This window comes from Pieris rapae, chromosome 8 (genome assembly GCF_905147795.1).
Source record: "Pieris rapae chromosome 8, ilPieRapa1.1, whole genome shotgun sequence".
Taxonomy (NCBI): Eukaryota; Metazoa; Arthropoda; class Insecta; order Lepidoptera; family Pieridae; genus Pieris; species Pieris rapae.
The window spans coordinates 5798000-5823433 of NC_059516.1; the positions used below are offsets into that span (position 1 = coordinate 5798000).

General features: G+C 33.3%; 1 protein-coding gene across 6 annotated transcripts; it reads left to right on the forward strand.

The window, feature by feature from the left end:
• The first annotated feature begins 1015 nt into the window (after positions 1-1015).
• LOC110997957 lies at positions 1016-23859 on the forward strand. Of its 6 annotated transcripts, XM_045629052.1 has the most exons (15): positions 1221-1555; positions 1992-2094; positions 2591-2682; positions 5459-5568; positions 6058-6238; positions 7571-7653; positions 8327-8451; positions 12387-12541; positions 13882-14029; positions 14623-14813; positions 16230-16334; positions 17414-17497; positions 18237-18293; positions 22631-22803; positions 23576-23859. In XM_045629052.1, the coding sequence occupies exons 2-15, from the start codon at positions 2010-2012 to the stop codon at positions 23631-23633; spliced, it is 1647 nt and encodes a 548-aa protein (XP_045485008.1). In that variant the 5' UTR covers positions 1221-1555; positions 1992-2009; the 3' UTR covers positions 23634-23859. The 6 variants fall into 6 exon arrangements, with proteins under 6 accessions (XP_045485007.1, XP_022122047.2, XP_022122046.2 ...); XM_045629053.1 differs by lacking the exon at positions 18237-18293 and having other exon boundaries at positions 1222-1555; XM_022266357.2 differs by lacking the exon at positions 18237-18293 and having other exon boundaries at positions 1224-1555; positions 17414-17509.
• Positions 23860-25434: the final 1575 nt, after the last annotated feature.

Here is a 25434-nt window from a genome sequence, read left to right on the forward strand (position 1 = left end):
TATTTTATTTAAAAATTAAATAAACGTAATTTTTTACCAAAAATCAATTAAAAATAATAGCGGCCAAATTTTCATAGGCACCCTTGTAAATATATGTTCTAATTATAAATAAACATAAAATAATGGTTTTACACAAAAAATCGATGAACACACCAATCTTGCAGCGGGATCTCGTACTATTTGACATGTTTCTAATTTAAAAGTTACTATTTTAAAATGTGCTTAACAGAAATTACAATTAAATTAGTATGAGAGTGAGATTATTTCTCAACTCCCTAATTAGCATACTTTTTCATGGCCATGTTTTGTACTGCATTTGTACTGCTCTCCTATCTCCATTTCGATAGCTTACTGACTACGGCTCTATTCCATGTATGGTTCACGTTTTACTTTTTCTTTACTATTTACTATACCTTCCTGTCTAAATAAATTCTAGAACACTTTTTTTATTAATAGCTTCCGTAATCTCGTAGGCTATAAATAATTTGAAAAATGTTATTTAAAAGAAATTAGAGAGCTATTATGTCTACTAAAATTGAGATAGTAACTACTATACTACAAAAGTTCCTAATAGGTGCATGAATAACTGCTAACCAGCTCTCTTGAGCTATAAAAGCATATTTTTTTTAATTTTACTAGAAGAATAGAAATAAAGAACTAGATATTCAATTTACATAGACGAACAATAATTTGTAAGTATCAAAAAAGTCATGTTCGTAAGTCATATATTATACTAGACCTCCTTCACGTTTTATGCAACGGTTAAAATCTCTAATCGTAAAAAAACTGATGACTTAGAGGCTTATTACACTATGCGATATTCAGCAAGTAAGCCAGTAAGCACCGCCGAACCCATTCGGTCGGTCTAATTAGACAGGCTAACTGGCTAACTCTTATTACACTAGGCTGAATCTTAGTAAGACTGTCTGAATATCGCGTGGTGTAATAAGCCTTTTAATGAGCACTGAATACTTGGGGCACTGACTAATAACATACAAACTATCAAACAATAACCACTTATATTTTTTTCTAAAATGATACGTTGGACGTTGGTCTATGCCCTATGGTTCATACATTATTTGTTTGTCTAACTTAATCAGAATTTGGAAATTGCATTTATCAAAATGATGTTAATATAGAATTATATTGCAAATTAAAAATATTGTAATAATAATAAATCGTCCTCCAGGCTCTAGATTCAAAAACTGAATGCGTAAGTAATAACTAATAAGTATGGAAAGTCATCCTACGACCTACATTTTTATTTGCTGTTAGCTACATTAAATAGGTGAGAACGAGGATGATACGGGATTCCAGCGAATTATAAATAGAGTAGTAACGGTGGTATATGTGTGGGTGTCGTGTAGTCTGACACGGCGCCAGATAGGAGGAACGCAGGTGTTGATCGCGGTGCATTGGATCTGGCGATGCACTTTCAAGTTTCGTGTTCACTGTTCATGCAGTACGCTAATATTGATATAAAACTGATTAATTTTTAATAAAGTGTATGTGTAATTTGTGTACCAAAACAAAAAGTATTAAGTGTTTCAATTAGGTACGTATGGGTTTTTAAGTTAATTTTATTTTCTTAGACCAACTAATATTCGGAATTTTGAAGGAACAAAACACACTGCCGTTACATTTATGTTGTGGTGTGTAAATCCTATTATGTAATAAATGTGTATAGTTTCATTAGAAAAATAAATTCTGTTTAAAAATAGTGTTTCGTTTTAAATTGTACAATGAAACATTTTTCTACTAATTTTTCACTACAAAATTCTATTCTTTAAGGTTATTTTTAAAAAAGCCAATTATGTTTTATTGAAAGAATAAAAAAAACAGATTATTTCATAAAAAGTTGCGGGTGTTAAAAGTTTTTAAAATAATTTTCTTTCCTTGATCCTTCCTTAAAATTTTAAGTTTGTTTAAATGTTATTGTTGTAATTAATCAAAAATCATTCTATTGTTATACACATACGTTATATGACCAGGTACATAAAACATTCACAATGCAGTCAGAAGGGGTTCCTGTAGATCTTTATATCTATGACTTGACTAATGGTCTGGCATCAGTGATATCACCAAGTATAGTAGGTAAGTAAATGTATAATGATCAATGATCCCACTTACTGCTGGAGCCTAACAATGGTAATAAGTTGTATACTGTAAAATATATTTATAGTATAAAATTATAGAAATCTATTATGCTACAAAATAAAGTTTTAGTCTTGGTAAGTTTAGTACTAATACCTGTTAAAAAACTGTTTCCTATGCTAGTTCTGATTAGTATAAAAACAACTGTCTAGTTTATGCACAACTCTCAACACTGACAAACTTTATTAACCTATATTTTGTTTATGTTCATGTTAAAACTAAGATCATAAAACATTTTATATATTTATTTTACATTTTTAAATGACAAATCTTGTTTTGCCTTTATATCTATATCTGGTATAATTTTTTGAATTTATTTTTAACCACATATTTGTTTTCTAAGTAATACTTGTTGGCTGTAACTCCATGTTGGTCACCAAAATTGCAGTCATTGTTTTATTTTTCCGGCAAATTTAAATTTATGTTTTATTTACAGGCCACAAAGTGGAGGGTGTTTGGCATACATCCATAGTTGTGTATGAGCGTGAGTACTTCTTTGGAGGGCAAGGAATAAGCTCCTGTCCACCGGTATGTATTTTAAATAATTTCGGTAACAAATTCTAATAGGTGATATTAGCAAATAAAATTGTTTTGTTACAAGAAAACTCTTTATTGAATACCTAGAAATTAGTCATGAGATAAACAAAACTAAGGATTATATATTTAAATATTTCTATGGCGATTACGTTTTCACGTGGCTATGGTGTGGTAATTGTCGTTCAAACTTTATTTTATAAATTGTTACTACACTTGTTTAAGAAAGCATAGGTGTGTTTTGTGGTAATCATGACCTTTATAAAAAGACTAATATTTTTAATCTGTAGACATTTGTACAACATATAAATAAGGATAGAAGTGACAAAATACAAGATATCAAACAGTTAATATATACAATTTTAATTATTTTTTCTAAATAACATCTGTTTGTCAAAAGTTTGCGGTCTTCTCAAACTTCTTTGGGTTCCTCCACACTTATAATATACTCAATCGTCGGTTTTGAGTGCTTTAACTAGCACCTTTTGTTGAAAGTTTTCAATATTTTACACCTCAACGCTTGGCCCTCCATAACGGAGTACAAATTAGCTTTATGCAAATAGAATTCGACAAATTACTCATTAATTTTAATCGAGTTATCGTCACAAACAAATTGATTACACAAATTGATTTCAGAACAGATAATTGGCGAGTGATCCTATAAGAGTATTTATATTGTATAGCGATTCCTTTGTATACACTAATTAAGGGGGGAATTACTGTTTTTTTTATTTTTGTTATGTGTGTTTTTGTATAAGGCGATGAAGGATAAATAAATAAATAAGGGGGTAGATGCGCCTTTGTTTCGATTCTCGGGACAAGGAATTGTTTCAGGATGATACTATACACGTATTGGCCTTATACATATTGTTTAATTATACAGACACCTAAATGCCTCTGCATTTGAATTAGATTTTTTTAAAATTGTATTCTTTTCTAACAGTAAAATTTTAACCGAACATACGTTGTAAGCTAAGTAGAAATTTAAAGTAATTGATATCAAGAACAGTGGAATGCCTACGCGACATCTATTCCTGTTCGCCACTCGCGAAATAAACAGCCCGTTACATGTATTTTCATAACTCTTTGAACATATCATCTTATCCTGACGAGTTTAAAAAAAATAGAACATTAACAAGTAAAATATGTAGTATCAAGTATGTATACGTATTACTAGAGTAATACAGTTGCCAGATTAAATAAACATAATTGCCCAAATTGCTCGATCTTCGAATATTCAGTAAATGTTCGATGACCAAGTTAGATTGTTATTCCTTGTTAGTATTAATGTGTTCGTGGCTTTAAATACTTGTGGTTAGCTTTGCTGAATTGAATAATTGCCAATAATAAATTGTTCACTGTCATCGATACATATTGATGATAGCAATTAACATTTTCGGCATTCATTATTAAATAGATGATGTATGTCGTCATAGAGTTGCATCGTAATATGTACTATTTTTACTCTGAACGCGTGTATGTTATTTTTGTCATATAAACTGCGTCTCTACAGTTTTATTATTTGTTAAATTTCGAAGACAAGACTTTCTATGTGGAATATAGGTGTGCAAAGCGATATTGCGGTCGTAGCATGATGTTTTATAAGTTCCTTTCTTTTAATATGTATATAAAAATAAAAGAGACGAAAAACTGTATTTGTCTATAAACTACTATAGCTACTGGTACATTCCGTTTTTAAGGCTGCTTGGCTTGAACTCACAAATTTTGTTATGTTTCTTTCATACTCCCTTAGAGTTACAACACTTGCGTCGTCGTTAGTCGTTACATAGCAATATGGTAACAGTTCACAAAAAATGATTAAAAAGATACGACCAGTTTGCAAGGGCTTACTTATAATATTAGTGATAATGTATCAAGTATCAAGTTGTATTGGTCATGTTTATGACATCTTGGAGTAGTAAATTCGTATGAGCAAAGCGGGCACGCAGCCAACCTGACATTTAGGAAATAAACACGGCGCTTTTCGCATTTGTAAAATATTCTGCATTTCACCTCTGGTTCTTTGATGTCGTAGGAGTAATTATAGGATACAGGTTGCGTACTTAATTTGAGCACAATAACTTTATTTAATCCCTTGGTTAGGCGTGGTCAATGTGTTCTAGCATAGCCGTGAGTACTAAAAATGATTTTTTTTTGTTCTTTTTCTGACTTGCATGGTGCAAGTCAGAAATCGACGGCATGACATGGAAGTCTAATAACCTACTTGTCTGTAAAGTAGATCTTGATCCTTAAGGGGTTGAAACACCTCTGGATTTTTTTTTATAACACAGAGGGAAAACGGGCAGGAGGCTCACCTGATGTTAAGCGATACCGTCGCCCATGGACACTCAATGCCAGACGGCTGGCGAGTGCGTTGCCGGCCTATTATTTTTGTTTAAGTTTTTTCACTTTTAAGTCAAGGAATTACTTTTCGGCTGTGTTAATTCTGAACTAACTCTATTAAATATAATGCGATATTACGGCTTCTCCGCACTGTACTGTGGTGTAAAATTTTTAGTAAACATGAAAAATAATAACTTGAAAGTAATAATATTCATTATATAAAATAATTAACGTTTTTTAGTTTTTGTGTTGTGAATAGTGTGGAATGGAAAATATTATTTCTTTAATTTATGTTCTTTCTATGTGCGCTATTAGCGAGTATTCATGGTGTGAAACAATGATTTCCTTCGCTCAAAATCTATCTGACCCATGAAGGTTTTTAGTCCCAGACCTCCCACTGGATATATTAAGTCTATTAATATTACAGGGTAGCACAAGTTTGAGAGCTCCACATCAAGTTACGACCTTGGGGAACACATTCGTACCATTTCCAGTCTTCAATCAGTACATAGAGGGCCTGGCTACATCAACATATGCGTAAGTTCTAATAAAGTAATCCCTATTGCCGGATTAGGATCGGCCAAAATCTTATAGAATTATTATTCGAATCCTAAAACTACTACCTAAATTAAGTTTTTAGTTTACTTAACAATTCTTATATGTATTTAATTAGAACGTTTAGTACCAAAAACTAGGAGCGCTGGTCAAGTTTTCTTAAGAAAAATTTGATACTTTTCGATTGTCTTAATTATAAGACTTTTTAGACGGTACAAGGCAACCCCAAAGGATCCCAATGTCACTTTAAATACATTAAAAATTGCTCATCGGTATTATACGCTTTGTTTATTTATTTATTAAAGTAAATGACATCGTGTATAATACAGATACAATCAATCGATTTTAAAATATTGTTAGTATTAAATTAAATTTTAAATGTACGATATTTTTCAAATATTTAAATGATTCAGTGGACTTGTAGTATTCGTTAAGAAGCGACAAAAATTTAATTGTCCTTTTGATTTTCAGTGGTTCAACCTATCATCTAATCGATCACAATTGCAACCACTTCTCCGATGAAATCGCACAGTTCCTTTGTGGGGCACGCGTACCTAAGCACATATTGTCTCAAGCTGAGAGAGACTTACCGGCGCATCTTAGAATAGCCCTTACTTCAATGTTAGAGCAGCTGGTACCAGATGGCTCACAGGTGAGTTAATTTGTCAACCTTGACTTTGTCTTGCCTTTGATAGGTGTGAAAATCAAAATGTACCCGACATTAAAATTATTTATAAAAAAAGGATAAATACGCGAATGACATTAATTACAACAACGCATGTAAAGCTTTATTTTATATTCTTTTTATTGAAGTGAAAAATTGCACCACGTTGTAATGTAACGATAATGATTACGAATTAATGTGTTAGTATGATATTCTCAAACTTAATTTTAACTCTGTATTTTAATTTATAGACGTAACAAATCCAAATTTGTTACACAGTTTGACGATTAACAAACGAAAATAATGAATGAAAAACAAAAGTTCATATTTATCAATCACTCTTTATGTTTTTACATGGGGGGTGCATTATCGAAAAATACTTTGAAATTATCTATAAAGTATCGGCTGTTTTTTGAAACTTACAAGTTAATGGTCTCATGCGCAATAATAATTAATAAACAAGTCTTATTACTGGTTTGGAAACGTTGTTGACAGTCAACCGACGGTGTTGACGTCTGGAGTCATGTTAGGATAGTACAGCCATCACACAGATCGATAGATAGATAGGTAAATGTATAAATAGGTAGATGTATCTATCTATCGATCTAGGCTGTGCTATAGATGATAGATGTTAGGGTAATCAAAACAATTCTCAATCTTGAAGTCACGTAGTCGGTGTTCCTTATCTTTCATTGGTTTGGTGTAAGAGAAACATTGTGAGGCATGTCTAAGGCACAACGTTGGATAAAAGCATCGCTAGGCATAGAAGGTACTGTAATTAATTAGACAAAATGTCAACAATGTACGAAATTTCATCAAAAAATTAAGCCATATTAAGAAAATTGAGGATAATGTACCTATCTATATCTTTACTAAATCCTCAGATGTCAACATCCGATGATTCGGAATCTGGAACCCGAAAATCGGGAAATGGATATAATAGTTCGTAGTAATTTGTAAGTCAAAACCCTTTAATGGTTATATGTTGTTTATATGTAAATATACAAGATAATTGTGTTTTTTCATTACAAGTTTTACGATGTACCAGAAGATGGCAGTTGTATTAAATTACAAAACAAAATTGGTTCGAAGTCCCATATGTACTAGAAGTAGCAAACGTATTTCAATGTACGAATGGCTAGGCACACGCTGTGATTTTCACCAAGCAAAACAATGTTACGTACATATTCTTGCCTTTATACGTATGGCATAGAGCGAATATATTTTTCATGCTTTTTTAACGAAATTCGAAAACATTACAGCTTAACTTAAATTATCCAGTTTCTTGAGTGTAATTACCGGAAGAAAAATTTGTTGCAGGCAGTTTACGCGAACGGAGTTCGTCATAGTCGACAGGATAGCCCCGATTACCTCACGCTTAATAATCAAATCGAAGAAGCTAGGTAAGTTTCTCACAAAAATGTCTCGGGTTGGGAAGATGGCTCGAAGTCAAGTGTGTAATGAGTGTGATAAGAGAACAACTTAATAATAATGATATAAATTTTTTTTAGTTTATAAACATTAAAATTCTGCGAAGCTATCTTCGGCTAAATTCGGCAAAAGGCTTCGGCTTTTAAATAAGCGGCTTTATTACATAAAGTTAGATGATACTCTGTTTTCCTTGTTTTCAACGTTTTTGCTTTGTAAATAATAGTCGTCAAGTGCAATTTGAAAAAAAATAGCAATTTTTTACTTGGTAGAATATTCTAATGAAATGTGTGGTAGGTCCAGTGGATTGAACCACATGCAAGTACTACGAGGTGCGGCGGCCGGCCTCTGCCTGCTACTGCGAGCAGTTCACGCGTATAAGTCAATTCGTAGGACATATGACCAATCGCGACCATTCTAGAATATTCTACAAGTTTCAATGTTGAAAAATCTAAAATAAATAACGGAGGTGGACTTTGGGTTTTTATTTGTAGTTTGAAATAAGAATATATAGCGATCACTCTACTGCGCAAAAGTGTTGAAAAATATTGATTTTTTATGAGTTCTTTACTTTTGTATTATATGTTCAGTGAAATAATTTTAATGATTGAATATATGTGATAACTGTCAATATTGTTTTATTCGTAGGATCGCGTCACAGGAGTTAGAAGCTAAACGTAGTACCATAGCGGAAAAAGTTGCGCGAAAGGAGCGGAAAAAAGAAAAGAAAAGAAAGAAGTTGCGCGAACAAGGTGGTGCCGGTGATGAAGATGGTAAGTAGGCTTTCGCGTAAGGCAAGGCATTTACGTCCTTTTAACGAATGGATTGTTTAAATACATGTCTTTTGAGTTTTCTACCTTGCACGGACATACAACTTAAGCCTTAAGCGCAATAGCGGAATAGCGGCCAGTGAGATAGATACATTATTATGAAATCCCCTTAAATGCGAGATCTCCGGCCCTTGATTGGTCGCTGCTATTTCACTGCAATGCATGATTCCAATGTTTTTTCGTTTTTTACTTGAAAGATACCCAAGCACTACTATTTCCTCCAAGTGACAAGTGTAGCTGTAGTTTTGGACGCGTTGCTTGGCCGCTAGTGCGATATTGCCCTTAGTTATCATTGGAAATTTTACCTCAAAGCATTGATTGTTAAAAAAAACCATTACTTTGTTTCTTCCATGATAAAATTACTAAAATCACAAGCAAAATTATCTTTTAATGTACTTAGTTTGTGTGTGCTACTTACATTTTGATTTTCTTTCTAATAAAATAAATTATAGAAATAATTTAGGAATATCGTTCAAATAGAACTTATATTTAAATCTGTTAGAAAAAACCTCCTTTATACCAGTGTCATCATGATGTATAAGTTATTACGTTATCATAATAAATATAATCGGTAACGATTTAGAAATACGTCGCCCGAATTGGGGGTTGCGAGTAGCAGGGGTAGGGTTATCACCCTCAACCACTTTGTCGCGGCGGAAACAGTTAAAAAAATAATGAAAAAAACTAAAATAAATCTAACCTTACCTAACCTAACAATAGATAAAAATTGTTTTTTGGACAGCTCTGGAGCTACGGGAAATGCAGCCCTTCCCTTGCGTACCAAAGCACAGGCATTTTATTCAGGCCTCCCCAGTTTTGGTTTTTATTCCACAGCACTGTGCAAGCTGCAGTGGCGCAGCTAAATTAGGTGGAACCCGGTGCGGAAGTTGGTGGTGTCACCCCATCGAAAGTAAAAAGAAATAAATTTTATATGATTAAGGACATTGATCATTACTTAAAAGGTTGCGAGTATGGGACGGGGAATCCCCCACGACAGCGGCAGGCTCATTTGCGGGAATCCCCGATTTCTACATAGAGCTGAGCTAGTGCTAGTGGAGGAATCCCTGAAAAATATATTTTTATGCAGGTGATTTTTTTTGTTTGCACAGAGACCGGATGGGTGTCACCCCAAAAAAGGTGACACCCGGTGCGGCCTTCCCCCGCCGCCCCCCCTTGCTACGCCACTACGGCTTGCATAATGCCTGTGCTCTGATACAGCGGGTTGAAATATAATAATTTAGAGAAAAGTATAAAATGTACGTTTCGTTTAACGAATTTCAATGTAATACACAAAATTATATTTCATTTTCTTTATACTTCAAAGACGCAAATCCGTCAGCCAAAATACTTGGTTCGAATCACGGTCCCTGGAGATACCTATAAAATTAGTATCATCAAATTCAGGTGACGTATTTCTAAATCCAATCCTATATAATCTAAAGTAAAATCGGCTTAAATAGTCACAATTATTTTACTTGAATTAAAAAAAAATGATAAATCCCATTTAGACCATTTCGTTTGTGCTCGATTCGCAGGAAAGGTGCAGTGCTCCCAATTGCCCGACAAGCGTCGCATTGATTCTTTTCCTTTTCCACGTAACTGGCAGGACGATCGTGATGAGAAAATAGAAGATACGTTCAAACATAAGTTGCAATTGACGTATAAACGAGAAACCTCTAAGTCCATTCAGACCCTAAAAGATTTGCTATGTAAAAAAGACGGGACATTTCTTTGTAGATTTAGAGGTTCCTCTATCGTTTTACATGTGTCTGTGATTAAATTAGCATTGGTAGTTCCAGTCACTACTAGATCAGTCGGATTTTATACCCAATATCTCTTTAAGCAAGTATACGCATTGTATGGCCAAGAAGTTCCTGAATGTACACCTTGCGAAAATGTTCCTAAATGTACACCTTACGCGTTCTATCGAGTTACGCTAGCTCAATTTGAATATAGATTGTTGATGGCCAAACGCTACCTAAATCATGACACGGGGAATGACGCGCTGTTTTATACGCCACATCTTACTCTTGATATAAGATCTGTTATTCAATCAATTTCGTTTACATTTTTACCTGTATCTAAGATCATTGCAGGCATTGGAACCGTGACATATAATGGTCAGGTTTTTTACCCCAGATGTTTAAAAGACAGTGTTCTTGGAATACTCTATTCAAACTTGAAAGAAATAGTTACAGCGATGGCAAACCCCAATTCACCGACTGAAAGTCGTCGAGCTTTCTACGATTTGAACCCTCTTCCGTTCGCTAAATGGAATCAACCTCATCAAACAGGGGGTGATCAGCCTCCTCTAGTTGATTTAGACCACCCTCTGCTGTTGAATCCCGATGACTTCATGCCCCCTGGGTACGGCGTTGACGATTTTGTAAATGATGTGGGTTGTGTGCTGGACTTCATTTCTTTTTTAAAAAGAAAAGAACTGAGGTGTATTGGTCAAATACCGATACAAGATTATGAATCTCCGGGTCATCAAAGTATCCTAGTTTCAAATTACGCTACAGGTCTACGAAATCCTGACAAGAAATTCCAGAATCAATGGGCTGACGAGGGCATGCCTCAGGGCGGTCTGGACTGTTATTGGTCCCATGATAAACTATCACAGCAGGATTTTTACATGGGAATGACGATTTTAGTAGGTGAATCAAGACCAGGTGGGCACCCTTATCGCGCGAGTATTATGGGCAGATATGAAGTTTCACACAGATCCTGGATCGCCTTGCTTCACCGAACTTTTATCTGAGTTTGGCTAGAAAAGCTAGAAAGCTCTTAGCATATCTTTTTGAGGCATCGTTGATGAGGGATCTGGAAGAAAATATTAATAATTTAATTTATAACAATCAATAGAAATGTTTATCGATGAACATTAATTAATTGTGATTAACTATATAAAAACGATAGTTTGCGGTCACGGTAGAAGTAGTATATAAGCTAAAAATAGACTTAAAGCTTAATTACTATTTTGTACATAAGCATCGAATAAACTTATTTCTACTATCAATATTTATTATTTCGGCGAACTAATACCAATGAACTCTTAGCTTTTCAAGTGGTCCTAAAACAAAACTGTCAAAGTTGTTTATAGAACGAGCTTAGCTGTAATCAACCTCGTCTATTTATGCCGACGTTTTGATGTTCTCCAAATAGGTCGAGTAACTTGTAACATAACATGCAAAATCTAAACGGAATGTGCTTGTAATAAAAACGTATGCTTCAAAATACTTCTCGTTTCCTTAATATATGGGATAAGCATGGATTTGGTGTGATTATAAATATAAAACGATGAGGCATCCTGCGTTGGTTTTGGCCATACGCCAAATATTGGTGAATTTGAAACAGTAAGATCTCGGCAAGCGAGGTGTTATCATCGTTTTGTGAATTTTGCTTGTTTAGAGGTAAGTCTACAATCAGGTTGCTGATTTGTTACTATTTTTGTCACAACGTGGGTTACACGTGTAGTTGGGAAATCAGTCGAAAGCGTTTTTGACGAAACAATATTTAAGTCTGAAAACGTGTTTATTTTCGTGCAGTAAGTATTAATAATTTTTATTTTTGATGCAATATATTTTTATTTATTATAAATATTCTAAATGATTAGCTAGTGATTAAACGGGGCAACTAAAAATAACACGTAGCGCGAATCTATTTGAGTCATCAACCTCATGAATTTGTTTTTATTTTGTCGTTTCTCTTAATTCAAGTCATACAATATATATTGTACTCAAAATTATAGATCGAGAAAAAGAGTAAGAGAATGCCTATTTACCCTAGCTAAAAACTTTTTAAGCGTTATTTCTTAAACTACTTTAAATACCGGTTTCGTCGTCTCGTGCTGTTTGTATTATTGTTTGTTTATATAGCTATGGCAGAGGCTTTGGAGGCAGTGGAAGCAAGAGATCCGGTATCCCTGGCAGGGCCAAGTTCTCGTGACCTTGACGTTGAGGCAGAGGAACGACGCGCAGAGGAACAACGCAAGAGAGCTAGAGATCCTCCCGTGGTTTACAGGGATATTGATGTAAGTTTGTGTATCTACCAGAAATTATGACGTAGTATTAATACTGATAATACCACTTCTGTAGAACCCGCTGTTGTTCTTAATGCGAGGCACTAATTTGTTATCTGAACACCTTTTGCGAAACGTATGTAAAGTGTATAGCGTTAGATTAAATATATATTACTTAATCGCAATTAAATTATATTCAGTGGTAAATGGAAAAACTAATACTTAAAACACTAATAAAAATATATGATGTACATACGAATGGTCAACCGTAAATGCAAGGAAGGAATAAGGCTACATTATATCTGTATTACTTAGTGTGTGTTTCACAATGTATAGATAAAGTACTAAATAGCTATGTAACACATAAATTATTCGGAAGATAAAAGTTCCGAATAAGAAACTTCGGGTTTCATGACGAAAAGCGCTATCAGACAAACGCAAACGCAACAATAGTGTTTTTCCTACCAATAAGTATTAAATACATAGCTTATTTGGAACTTATCCGGACATTGTGAAATATTTATTATGTAGGTATTTTTGTGAATCGGACCACTTTTTGATTGTATTGTTTAAGACCGGCAACCTTGGACTTAATTTTTGTTCCAAAAATTCCCGCTAGTTATTTCTGCGCCAGAGTTAAAACTCTTTAGTTTGAGTTTTAAACCCTCGAGTCCTGCATCGGAGGGTTTAAAAAATCGCGTTAATAATACTGCTGATATATTACATTATATATATATATATTTAAAAAAATATTAGTACATATTTAGTTTATCTTCAACGGTAGAAATATGTACATTTTTTGTAAAATTCCATACGAATAGCATGCATTCGGAAAGGAAAATTATGTTATTTATATGTGTGATGGTAAACAGTTCGTTATTACTGGGGGCGTTTATTAGGTAAGATGTGCCAAGTTCTTCCAGATCATTTACGTGATGTTCAATTTCAGCTGAACTCCATTTCATAAACAGATAATACAAAAAAGTATTGGATAAATAAGAAATCTATCAAATGTTGGAATTATGTGGCAAGGAAACTTTATATGAAAATCTAACTCTCTTTTGCTATAGTTAAGTACCCTTACTTGTTTAGCACCTTAGACATGCCCATGGGGGGCAGCCTGTACTACCTTAAAAGATCACTTTATCCCAATACTATACCAGAATAGTAGATAGTACGCGTTATTAGGATACGTTACGATTATACGAACAACATGCTTTTTGTTTATATACAAAACTCTGTAAAATCTATGTAATTTTTTCTCATATCATAGTGGGTAGTGAGATGTTTTGCAGATTGGATTATACGTCTTAATAAATGCTTGAATTAATAATTGGGTTTATTAATTTCAGGGAGTTCAAGAGTTTGAAGCCTTCTCAAAGACCCTCGAAGGAGTCGAACTAACAGCAGAAGAAAAGCAAAGTCTGGAGGAACTGCAACAGTATTTAGTCCAGGGTGAAGGGAGCTGGGTACTTGGCGATGAATTCCTCAGTTTTATTGGTAAGGTTTTTAAACATTTTAGTTCCACTTGTACACACTTCTACTTGTAAAGTGACGAACAATCAAATCCAGAAAATTTTATTCTACACGATCTATACTAAGAGAGTAGTGCTGGCCTAGTGGCTTCAGGCGTGCGACTCTTATCTTTGAAGTCATAGATTCGATATCCGGCTGTGCACCAATGGACTTTCTATGTGTGCATATAACATTTGCTTCAACGGTAAAGAAAAACATCGTGAGGAAACCGGCTTTCGATGGTGTATCAGACACTGGAGTCTGATCATCTACTCGCCTTTTAGATTAACAAAAGGTCATGAAACCTGAGGCCAAGACCTAAAAAGGTTTTTTTTAAATATTATGGCAATATCTAAAAAAGGTTGTAGCGCTACTGATGTTTTTTTTATCTACACACTAAGGTTTTTGCTTGACACTGTTCAACTCTTTAACCAAAATTATCAGCTAGTAACTCAAATAAAAAATTATGTGCTAGATAATCCATTTATTGAGAAACTACATCTCGCTAACAACTGAGGCACTAATCAACGCAAGTGAAACCACAGGGCACAGCTAATACCTAATGAAATTCTTGTTAGGTCGTATCCTATCCGACCCGTCAATAAAGACGAGCTCTCGTTGCGGTGTCTTGAGATGTCTAGCAGCGAGTGCCTTAAAAGACGACGTATCACTTTTACTACACCAAGATAGACGACAACACGCCTTATTGGGATACGCCCACTCGATTGATATGCTGCCTTTAGACGAACAACGTGCTTTAGGACTTTTTGTAAGTGTGCCTTGATTGACTAGCCTAGACTTTCTTGTTAACTGTTGTCGTGATTTCTTATTTATTTACTAAGAAGAAGAATATAAAATTAGAAATTTTGATATATCCTAACTAGTTCTTCACTGACAGAAACCTAGTTTTGCAGATAAATCTTATATCTTTAAACGGGCAATTCTTGTATATATATATATATATATATATATAATTGGAATCTCGGAATCGGCTCGATTTATATGAAATTTAGTATACGGGGGGTTTCGGGGGCGATCTAGCTAGGAATCATTACTAGAAAATGTCATTTGATTCGTGTTTTATCAACTTAAACATAGAATTGCTCGTTTAAAGATGTGAGTCAAATATAAATTTAACATATTTTGTTTCATCATTTTATTCGTACTTAAATATAATTTCCAAAAAACACAATTTATAAAAAAAAAAAAAAACAAAAAACATAGGTACCGAGCAAAGCTTAAGTAATCGTTATTATATTAGTAATCCAGGTACTTAAATTAATTTGCGATCTTGAATTAAATTATCATGATTCATGTGCACTGTTTACTTTTTTTTTTTTTTAATGTATCCTATATCAGTTCAGTTTATTTTTATTTCTTTTTGTTTCCGTTAAGTATGATTTTTTTTCCTATTTTTATTATTTGTAATATGTATGTATTTTTGCACTACTTGTCTACCTTATGTATTATACTCACAGTGGTTGTCTGGAAGAAATCGCTCTAAAGCGATAAGGCCGCCAGTTGCTTTTCATTAAATTATGTTTAATATATATTTTTTACCTTTTATGTAATGCAACGAAGTGTTAATAAATAAATAAATAAATTATAATTGTATATAAACATGATAGTATGACCGTAAACTACTAGATGATACAATATTGAGGATACATTAAACAAGACGACTTTAATACTAATAATTATTACACAGCAATTCTTAGACATCCGATTTGTTATAAACATATAATTCTAAGTAATATTTGAAGTCTATCTGTTAGATGTCATTCATATGAGCGATTTATTAAAAAAATGTGTATTTTTTTATTACAACAAATTGCTGACATTTGAAATGTATCATTTCAACAGACATTTTAACAAAATTGATGATATATTTTCTAGAGTTATTAAAAAGTATTTCATAGCCTGCAATGAGAGTCAAAGCTGAGCCATTTTGGTAAATTAGTTCTCGCGGCGGCGGCGCATGCACAGCGACACCGTAACAAAATGATTATACATGTAGGTGTTGACACCATCGTATAAATAAATGTAGTTATTAGCAGCCGTATAGGGAATGAAGGAATAATGATGCAGCATTTGTGCGTGTTCGTTGACCAATCACAGACAAACGAACGTCTTTTGTTTTTCACAACAGCTGGTTGGTTAAAACATAATGTAACATTATTTTCAGATGTGCAACTTGTTTGAAAACACGTCGTCGTCAGAGTGGCTACTTTATATCAGTGAGTGGGAGTACAAGGGTGTAGCACTGTCAAATATACGGGTCACTACTAAGGTAATATAGGCATCGCTAACTTTATTAATGATATGTAAGGAATCAGGGAGTTAGAGGTGTTTTAACCTGTCTTCAGCACGTATAGCGGACTAGCAGAGTCCAGTTGGTGTTGTCTTGGATATCACGGAGAGTTGGACCGAATTTTATCTTCGTAGAATTCTGACAGCTATAACTTTTTGACATGTGAGAAAAAATGTGCCAGCCTTTTCGGTCGGCCATATTTTTCCATTTCAGTACGAGTCTGAACATCTGAGTCTATCTATACATACACTTTATTTGTTAGAGATTGTATCCATTTTATTAAGTGCAGTGCTTCACATTAAAAGTGGTTTAACGGCAAGTAAAAAACGCACAAGTAAAGATAATATTTTTTATAAGGTTTACTATACCTGGAATTAGTAGGCAGTGTTGCCAGCTAAATAAATAAAATAAAGATATTAAAGTTCATTCGATATATTATGCGTGATATTTAAATATTTTTGTATTAAGTCACTTTTACACAAGCAAATATTAAGATTTACCTTTTTGTAGGTATACCTAATATAAAAATACGTAGCATTTCATTTTTTATTACTCTCAAATGCATAATTTCCCTTTTTCAATGGAGATCTTTTTTAGTAGCAACACTTATGAAATGTCAGGTTTCTAGGGAATTATAAATTAGAGTAGAGAAAAGCAGCAACAATATAAAAAAAATCCACATTTGGCCGGAAAGAAACTCTATGGCTACTGTAAAAAAAATTATACATTATTCTGCTTTCATCGCAGATAATCCCTTGTTCAACTGCCTCATTACTGGTCTAAAGAGTAGCATCGACTGTTCTTATTCCCAAATGGAAACTGAAAACACCTGAGGCATTTCGATTTTTCCAAATATTTTTTTTTAAACCCTAAACTTTGAAGTTGGCGGTGTTTGAACTCTCCCATGCTCCAAATGAGCACGTGAAGCCATCAGACCTGCGCCTATTCTGACGTTAATGCGGTCATGTTGTACGTCCGGCACATCGGAGTATAATAGTTGTACAATAAAGGACTACAGAAAAGCTGTTTGACATAATTAATAATAATTATTTATGTAGGTGTGTGTGCAATGTATGCTGAGCGACCAGACGGATCTACGCGAGTTCGGAACAGCGCTGTTATACAACATCGCCAGCAAGGAGGTAAAGACCGTGGTCTGTATTTCCCTTTTACATATTGGATATATTTTTATGTATGTTAAGGAACTTCTTCTATACTGCTACACTTTTAAGTTAGTCTGCCCTTTTGAAATCAGCTTCTAAAGTTAGCCGTTGGTATACTCCGATTTTTAATTCCGTAGAAATCTGACAGCTATTATTTTTTGACATGTCAGAGATCACAAACCTTTTTGGCCGGGCACATTTTTAAATTTCCGAAAAAGTCTGAACCTGAGTCTATACATATATTTTATTGGTTAGTTTAATTATCCATTTTAATAAGTGTTGTATTACACATTAAAAGTGGCTTTATGGCGAGTGTAATTACGTCCTTCTTTATCACAAACAGTAAAACACGCACAAGATAAGATATCATTTTATGTCATTAAAAAGTTTTATATTGTGGAAATGAAATAGGGATGAATTCACTCTCGCTCTGTCTCTTTCTATTCTTACTCCCAAGAAGTGTTACACGTTTAACGCAATCTTGTTGGAAGTCGCATTAGAAGATTCACTTCAAAATAATTTTGTCAATTCCGAGTAGTCTTTGAGACATGCGTTTATTGGTATAGATTTTCGATAAGAAAATTTATCAGTTGGTACAAAACAAGGCAATCGGCATGGTTGAGGCTAGATATTAGGCGTGTCGTGCACAGACTGTCCACTTCCTGCCTATATATATAATAAGTCATAAACAGAAGCTGCAGAGCTAAATATGTTGCAGCGACTGGGTTTGGGCGGCAACATTCGCAAGCAACTTCCGTCCTCTGCTAAGTTTAAGGTATTCTAACGGCTGATCTCTATAAACTATGGGCTTTGGTTTATAAAAAGTTACAGGCGACTATTACATTGCGTCCGTATGTCATGCTTCTGCTATATCATAGACCTTCTTTCGACTTAAAAAACGTGGACTAAAGAGGTTTGTTACCTACGACCTCATTATCTTTATCTATAAAAATGTTTATGTTAACAGATACCATATTTAGATTTTAGACCCTGTTTTATAAGGCTGAAAGAGTTTTTTCGCTAACGTCTAACACTCTGAAACATACAGTTAATAATTTGTGTCTTAATTGTATGAGATCGTAAAATGTGTGCGACAAATATTTATAGAATTTTAATTTTGTGGGCAATAAAAAATTTATACAAATATTTGGCGTACGGTGTATTTGATGTTGTCTAATTCATTGTCAAACTCATGATAGTCGTAAATGAGGGAAATTATTTAAATCTCTTAATATAACGTTTCATTTTCCTCAGTGCCATTAAATAAAAGTTTTTACAGAAATCAAAATCTAGTTAATATTGTAATAAATTGGCATGTTTTTCGTTAAGTAATATTTGCTAACTCTAGCTTTATTTTTTTTGGTATATGTTATGTATTAATATGATTATAAGTGATTTAAGAAGTTCTAGTTATTGAGATTGGCTGTTAAAGATGCCCCTGTGTTTTATGTTGTGAAGTCTATTGATGGAATTAACCGTAATATAACTAAAATTGTTCAAAATATTTTAGGGCCAATTTATTATTATCTGATTTTAGGAAACATTAGAAAGTTTTTATTATTTATTGCATGATTTGAATGTATAAAATCTTTATTAAATTCTTTACGTAGCCAATACGTAGCAAGTACTTACTGCTGAAAATCCACTAACTGTCTTCTTTTCAAGTTAAGGCAGATAGTTAGGATTCGGTTTGAAATCAATCATCAGAGTAGCAATGGTACCAGCAGTAATGGGTGTTAGTACCATTTTTGGTATCCTTTCAGTCTGGTATTTTATGGTACATTTTAAAACCCCGCTACTATATTCTGTTTTCTTTTAAATATTGGATTTTGCCATAAACGCCCTTTTCTCTTTTTTCCTTTTAATCAGTAATAATAATGCAGCAATTATATTAAAAGCACTAGTGTCGTCTGATATCTTCTAAAGTACTGAGTCAGTAAACGGAACTGTAAGAGCGAGACTGAGTGTGCGCCTCGTACGAGCCTTGCAAGTGTTGCGCTAAAGAGGCGCACCAAACCATTGCACGTACACAGCTCGCGAACGACTGCACATTCGCGGCGCATTCGCCAGATGTGGACACACCCTTACATATGTTACGCAAAGCATTATTTTAATTTTTAAGAAAATTGAGTTATTTATTTGCTTATTTCGTATTTTTACAGTCTCTTAATACTAATACAATAGAAAACTAATTAATATAAAATCACTAAAAATATAATTCAACAAAACAGAAATTATTATAGCGAATGCAAGTATTGTGAGTTCAACCACATATATCGTATTAGTTGTGTGTACAACTAAATATATCCGTCTCACGTCTCATAATATTCAGGGTGCTCAAGGAATCCGTATAAAATAATGTAATAACCCATTGTATTAGATTTATCACAGCTAATATAAAAACCGGAATACCTTTAAACCTATAAACAGTCTAATTTTAATAAATTATACCCAAGAACTATCTTTACGTCAGCTTTGCAAGTGATTGATTCGTTTGGGAGCTACGAGATACGTCAAACTATAACATTTTGCATCGGGATTAAAAAACCTACGAAAAAATACCTTGCTTTCATACGGAACGAATGGTGTACTCTTCACCTAATCTATAGTACTTCGGAATATTTTACCAGACTAATTACTGACTCAACTTTGAGACGATTCGGTGTCCTTGAGGCTGTTATCTGTCGGTATGGTAATATTTTCAATACTTTTTACGAACCATTTTTCTTTAAAATCATTGTATGAAAACGTCCTAATTCTTGAACTAGATTCTATGAAGAGTGTTGTCTCAGTCTAACTTGGTTTTGTCAAATAAAGCCCAAAACAAAAGTCGTAAAATATTACAACGATGCTGAAAAGCATTATGTGAATAGTGTAGTTAATTTACATTTAAGGTTAAATAGAAAAAAAATCAGATACATCAGTTGTAAAACACAGAAGATACTTCTACGAAAATATTGGAAAACGTTGAAAAATCCCATGGCCGTGAAACAATCGTATCAAACGTTATCAAAGTGGGTAATCATATATTATATTTGTTTTTATTTGTCTAACAACACATTAGTTTATCATTTATATCTCTGCACGAGTAACGAAGAAATATTGTGACATACAGATATAATAATATAAAATTAATTTTGAAAAGCCAAGTCTGATTATATCGATCATTAGAGGCTTTGGGTAAAAATGCCAGCACGTGTTATACAGGCTTTCCGAATTCGCACAGATATAAATAAACATTTGCTGGCATTTTACCCGTTTCACTGGTTTTCCGCTTATAATGTAATTTTAAATGTAACACTATTATGCTAAATTACTATCTAAATGGAGTGAAAAAATCATACATAATGGAGCACAAACTTGGATTTTCAAAAAATTGTATTCATAATTATTTTATTTTATTTATGTAAATAGGATCTGGAAGAATAAAGGCTTATTATTATTACTATCTAAATGTATGTTTTTATGTTATTATTGCGTTGACTTCACTTATGTTCTTGTTTTTACTTTTTAACACGGGTTGTCTACAAGAGTTCATACTCGATAATGTTTCATCCGTTTTCCAGCCTTTAGATTGATTGCCGTCTTTCATGTTTATTGCATTCCTGTGTCCAAAGAAGTTAAAGTAAATAAATGCCATAGGTAAATATTTTATTGAAGTGATTCGCCACATAATAGGTTTGTCAAGTAGTCGTTCGTCGATATTATTTCTCGTCACTAACAGGTGTTATTGAGAATAAATGTCAAAAAAACGCCCCATAGTGTGCAATACGAATACGTACATTCCTTTCGACGATTTATATTGCGGAATAATTTGGAAAAAACTCGACTTTAATTTATTTGTATATACTAATTCTATATAGAATATAGTGCTTTTAAAGTATTCTAGAAACTCGTATTTTTTATACAGATTTATAATGAAAACATATGTATGTTATAAATTTTCCATAATTAAACAGTACAAAAACATACGCAAAACGGACCAAATTTGAATCTAGTTGCGGAAAATGAGTCCACCTACCAGTACCAAAACAATTTTTTAACCTCAAAACAGTTTTACGATTCAAATTATATTTAATTGTTTAACGCTCTTATAAGATTAGTCATAAAGTATTTACGAAATTTGAGGACGCTCTGTCATTATTTACTTAGTTAATTAAATAGCCGTCGCTACCGAAAATGTTCCAATGTTAGTTGATAAAGATATTTTTTCCTCGTTCAATTTGTGAATTGTTATTCACACACGTTTCCCCGTACTAGACTATGTAAAGTTAGTAATTCTTTTTTGGGAAAAGTGATACTCTTCTTTAATAAAATCCCAGGCTCTTTTATTAAATTTAAGAAATGTATTAAAGAAAAGCTGTGTAAAAAGGCTTACAGTAAAGTTATTGATTATCTAGTTGATAAAAGGGCCTGGGACTAGTGCTGGGCAGGCTACCTCTAATTAATTAATTTGATATATTTGTTTTAAATATTGTTTGATGATTTGCTTTTTTGAAAGAGTACCGAGAGTTTTTTACGCCGGCTTTTTCTCTCGGCCTACACCCTCTGTCTTTGCCGATGAGTAGGGATGCCTACAAGTTCCAATTGATTGACGTGGAATAAGTGATACCTAGATGATCTTATGTTCCAAAATAAACGTATTTTTTTTTCAAGTTCCTTTCTTAAGGATCTTCGCGAAATCAGATTTGTGCAACTGTTACGTGAACATTTCTTTTTTTAATAAGCTCAATTTTAAACTTATTAAACTTAAATTATCAACTATTTTGATCAGCCTTCTGTTGCATACATACGCTGTCGACTTTTTGGGTCAAAGGCATGGCGGTTTCCTCATGATGTTAACCTTAACCATTCGAGCGACAAAGACAGATAGTCCATTGGTGTCCAGTCCGGGCAGGCGGCAGCCGGGGTTTGAACCGATCTGGAGCGTAAGAGTCGTTTACTGCGAAATAATTATTTCCTATAAAAGGTTTAAGTCCATTGCTGTATCAAGCCATGATGTTATGCCATGTTCCATTTATGAGTTACTTTTATAATTATAGCCTTCTTTGTTACCATAGATTAGGCCTAGCTTCAAACAAAGATATCTCCTGCGAATCCGTTTGTCCACAGGTATTTGATGAGGTATGCGTAGAATTGGCGATGGCGGCCCTACAGCTAACGCAGTACGAGCCGGCTGAGGAACATTTGTGGAGGACTCTCACAGCCTTAGCCCGACTGGCACAACATTCGTCTGAAGTGCCGCAACTTATTGCTATTGTTGGACCAGATCCTAGTGCCTACAGGTTTGTACTAAATTTAAAAATATCACACACACACACACATCGATTGTGACTACAGATTTTAAATAAAAATATGTCTTTAATACATTAGAATATTAAAAAAATTAATTTGTAATACGTAAAACTAGCTGACTATAGAATATTATATATTTTAATTATTACGATTTATTCGTCACAGTGCGATTTTAACAGGGATTTAGGATTTAACAGGTACATCACAGTATTAAAAATTAGTGCACAAAAAATCGTACTTAATCGATTTCATCTAATACTACCACAGTACAGAGTTTTATCTCGAAAAATAACAGCGACAAATACTTGAAATCGATAAAAGTGACATCACGCTTCGAACATAATAGATGTCCTTTTCATAGAATCTCCTTTTTAAAAAAATCTATATAATTACTTTCTCAAGAATCACGGTTCTGAAAGGACCACATATTTTTGTACTAAATAATCCATTAATTGAGGATATAATTTCACGGTACAACCGAATTAACGCGTGTGAAACCACGCACTAGCTGGCAGTACCGGTTATGGTACAAAAATATATCAAGTCTACTCTTATTTACCTATATATATTTAAGCCGGTTTCTTCTCGATGTTTTATTTCACTGTTCTAGCGAATGTTAACTGCGCACATTGAAAGTCCATTCGTGCGGAGACGGGGATCGAACTTAGAACCTCAGGGATGAGAGTCATTCAACTTACATCACTCTACTATATCTCACTCAACTCATATCACAATGTAAAATTAAATATAAATCTCTTTCAGGGGTAAGAGTCCACGCATAGACGAACAGATAGACAAAATAATGAAGAAAGTTAAGTAAACATCTAGAATAGTTATGGATTCGTTCCCTTTTAATGTCGTGAGAAATTTAATTTATTAATATCGTTGATAGCTTTTATAGTTTATTTGAATTGTATTTTGTAATTTATTAGAATCCTCAAGATTCTAGATCTTTGTAGTACCTGACGTACTATATGTAAGTTATTCTAATATGGTGCATTTAAAAAAATATTAATTGGTTTTATAAATATATTGGTATGAAATGAGTGTTGTTTAATTTATATTTTAATTTTAATGTTTTATTGCTGTCAACCCCATAATAAAAATACCTAGTGTGTCACTTTGAATTAGAGTATTTTCTTAAGCTATTTTTTTTAATTATGTTTGATTGTCACATTAGATAGAAACAATTAGATTGCCTTGTGAGACCTAATATTGCCGCTAACAGGAACATACCAGCTGGTAACGTGTAACATAAACTGTTCATGATTGGAACACTATTAATAATAATTTAATTTCGGTACAAGCCATTTCATAAAGAAGCTTCTACAATCTTATTAAATAGTAGGTCTTATGACAAGTCTACGGTAGTGCCACGACATTTATTGTTGTAACAGATGTATAAAACCCGATGGTAAACAGCTTTAATATGTAAATTTGTTATCAAAGATTTGCATTTAGCAGATAAGATGCCTTTTCAATTGCACTTATCTTAATGTAAAGATGCTTAAGAACAAGACGGTAATATAATCATTTACACATTCTTATCGTTTTCTGGACGAGTTTTGCGTCAACCTCATCTTAATATAGGGAAGTCATCTTAATATAGGGAAGATATAATTACCCTTAGATACATAAGTATCTAGTTAAAATAAGTATATGAGTATGCTGTATGATATGGGGAGACAAAGTTATGTGTTGTCGCTACACAACACATTTAAAAGACAAACTTGATTAGAGTTGTAAACTATGTATTATTATCATAATTTTATAATAGCCCAAGAGATTAATCGCAGGCAAGGCAATCGAGGCAGATTAATATAAAGGGGGATACCAGGTACAATGGTTATGTTCATCTACAAAATAAGAGTCCCATATACATATACATTTAGCCGCCCGTCTTGTAGGATCAGATTAGTAAAAAAAACTATTCATCAGAAATGTTCGAGCGCGTCAGATTAAGTGAAATTTGCAAGTGACATTAAGATGCAAAGTTGTAAAAAAGAACGTAATCTTGACATTCTCGAGCGTGTCTGATTTTATTTATTTGTGATGTAGTATATACTTACCATGCAAAAATCAATAAAATTTACATTGCAAAAATTAGAAAATGTATAAATATTTTAGAATATCGTCGAAGTAAACTGGCTCTTCCGGTTCATGATATTTTTAAAGCATTATTTTAAAATTATTATATGTATAGAAAATTCAAGTTCTACTTGAACGGCATTGCTATTTCCTAAGGTAATTAATGAAGTTCAATGTTTAAAAAAACCAGATAATCGTCAGATTATGTGATATCACGTCTAGGACATAAAGATGAACCATATATATTTTCTTAATCTGACGCGCTTGAGTATTTAAAAATGGGGATATTTTTTTGCACATTCTAATAACGGTCGCGAGTTTGTGTCACATCCAAATCGTCTGATTATTAGACGGGATTGCTTTTTTAGGTTCACTTAAAATCCCATTAGAAAATCTGACGCGCTCGATTAAATATTTTTTCTCATTTTCAACCCTACGTACAACCCACCATGCAAACAATCAGATTAAGATACCTACATTATTAAAAATACATAGGACATGGACTTTATCAATATCTGACGCGTTCGAGTATT

What these genes read in the sequence shown, in the direction of transcription:
- LOC110997957 (XM_045629051.1), top strand. Translation starts at nt 2,010, where the DNA reads ATGCAGTCAGAAGGGGTTCCTGTAGATCTTTATATCTATGACTTGACT. An exon ending in GATATCACCAAGTATAGTAG is followed by an intron (nt 2,095 to 2,590) that starts GTAAGTAAATGT and finishes TTTTATTTACAG; the next exon opens with GCCACAAAGTGGAGGGTGTT. An exon ending in TGGTACCAGATGGCTCACAG is followed by an intron (nt 6,239 to 7,570) that starts GTGAGTTAATTT and finishes AATTTGTTGCAG; the next exon opens with GCAGTTTACGCGAACGGAGT.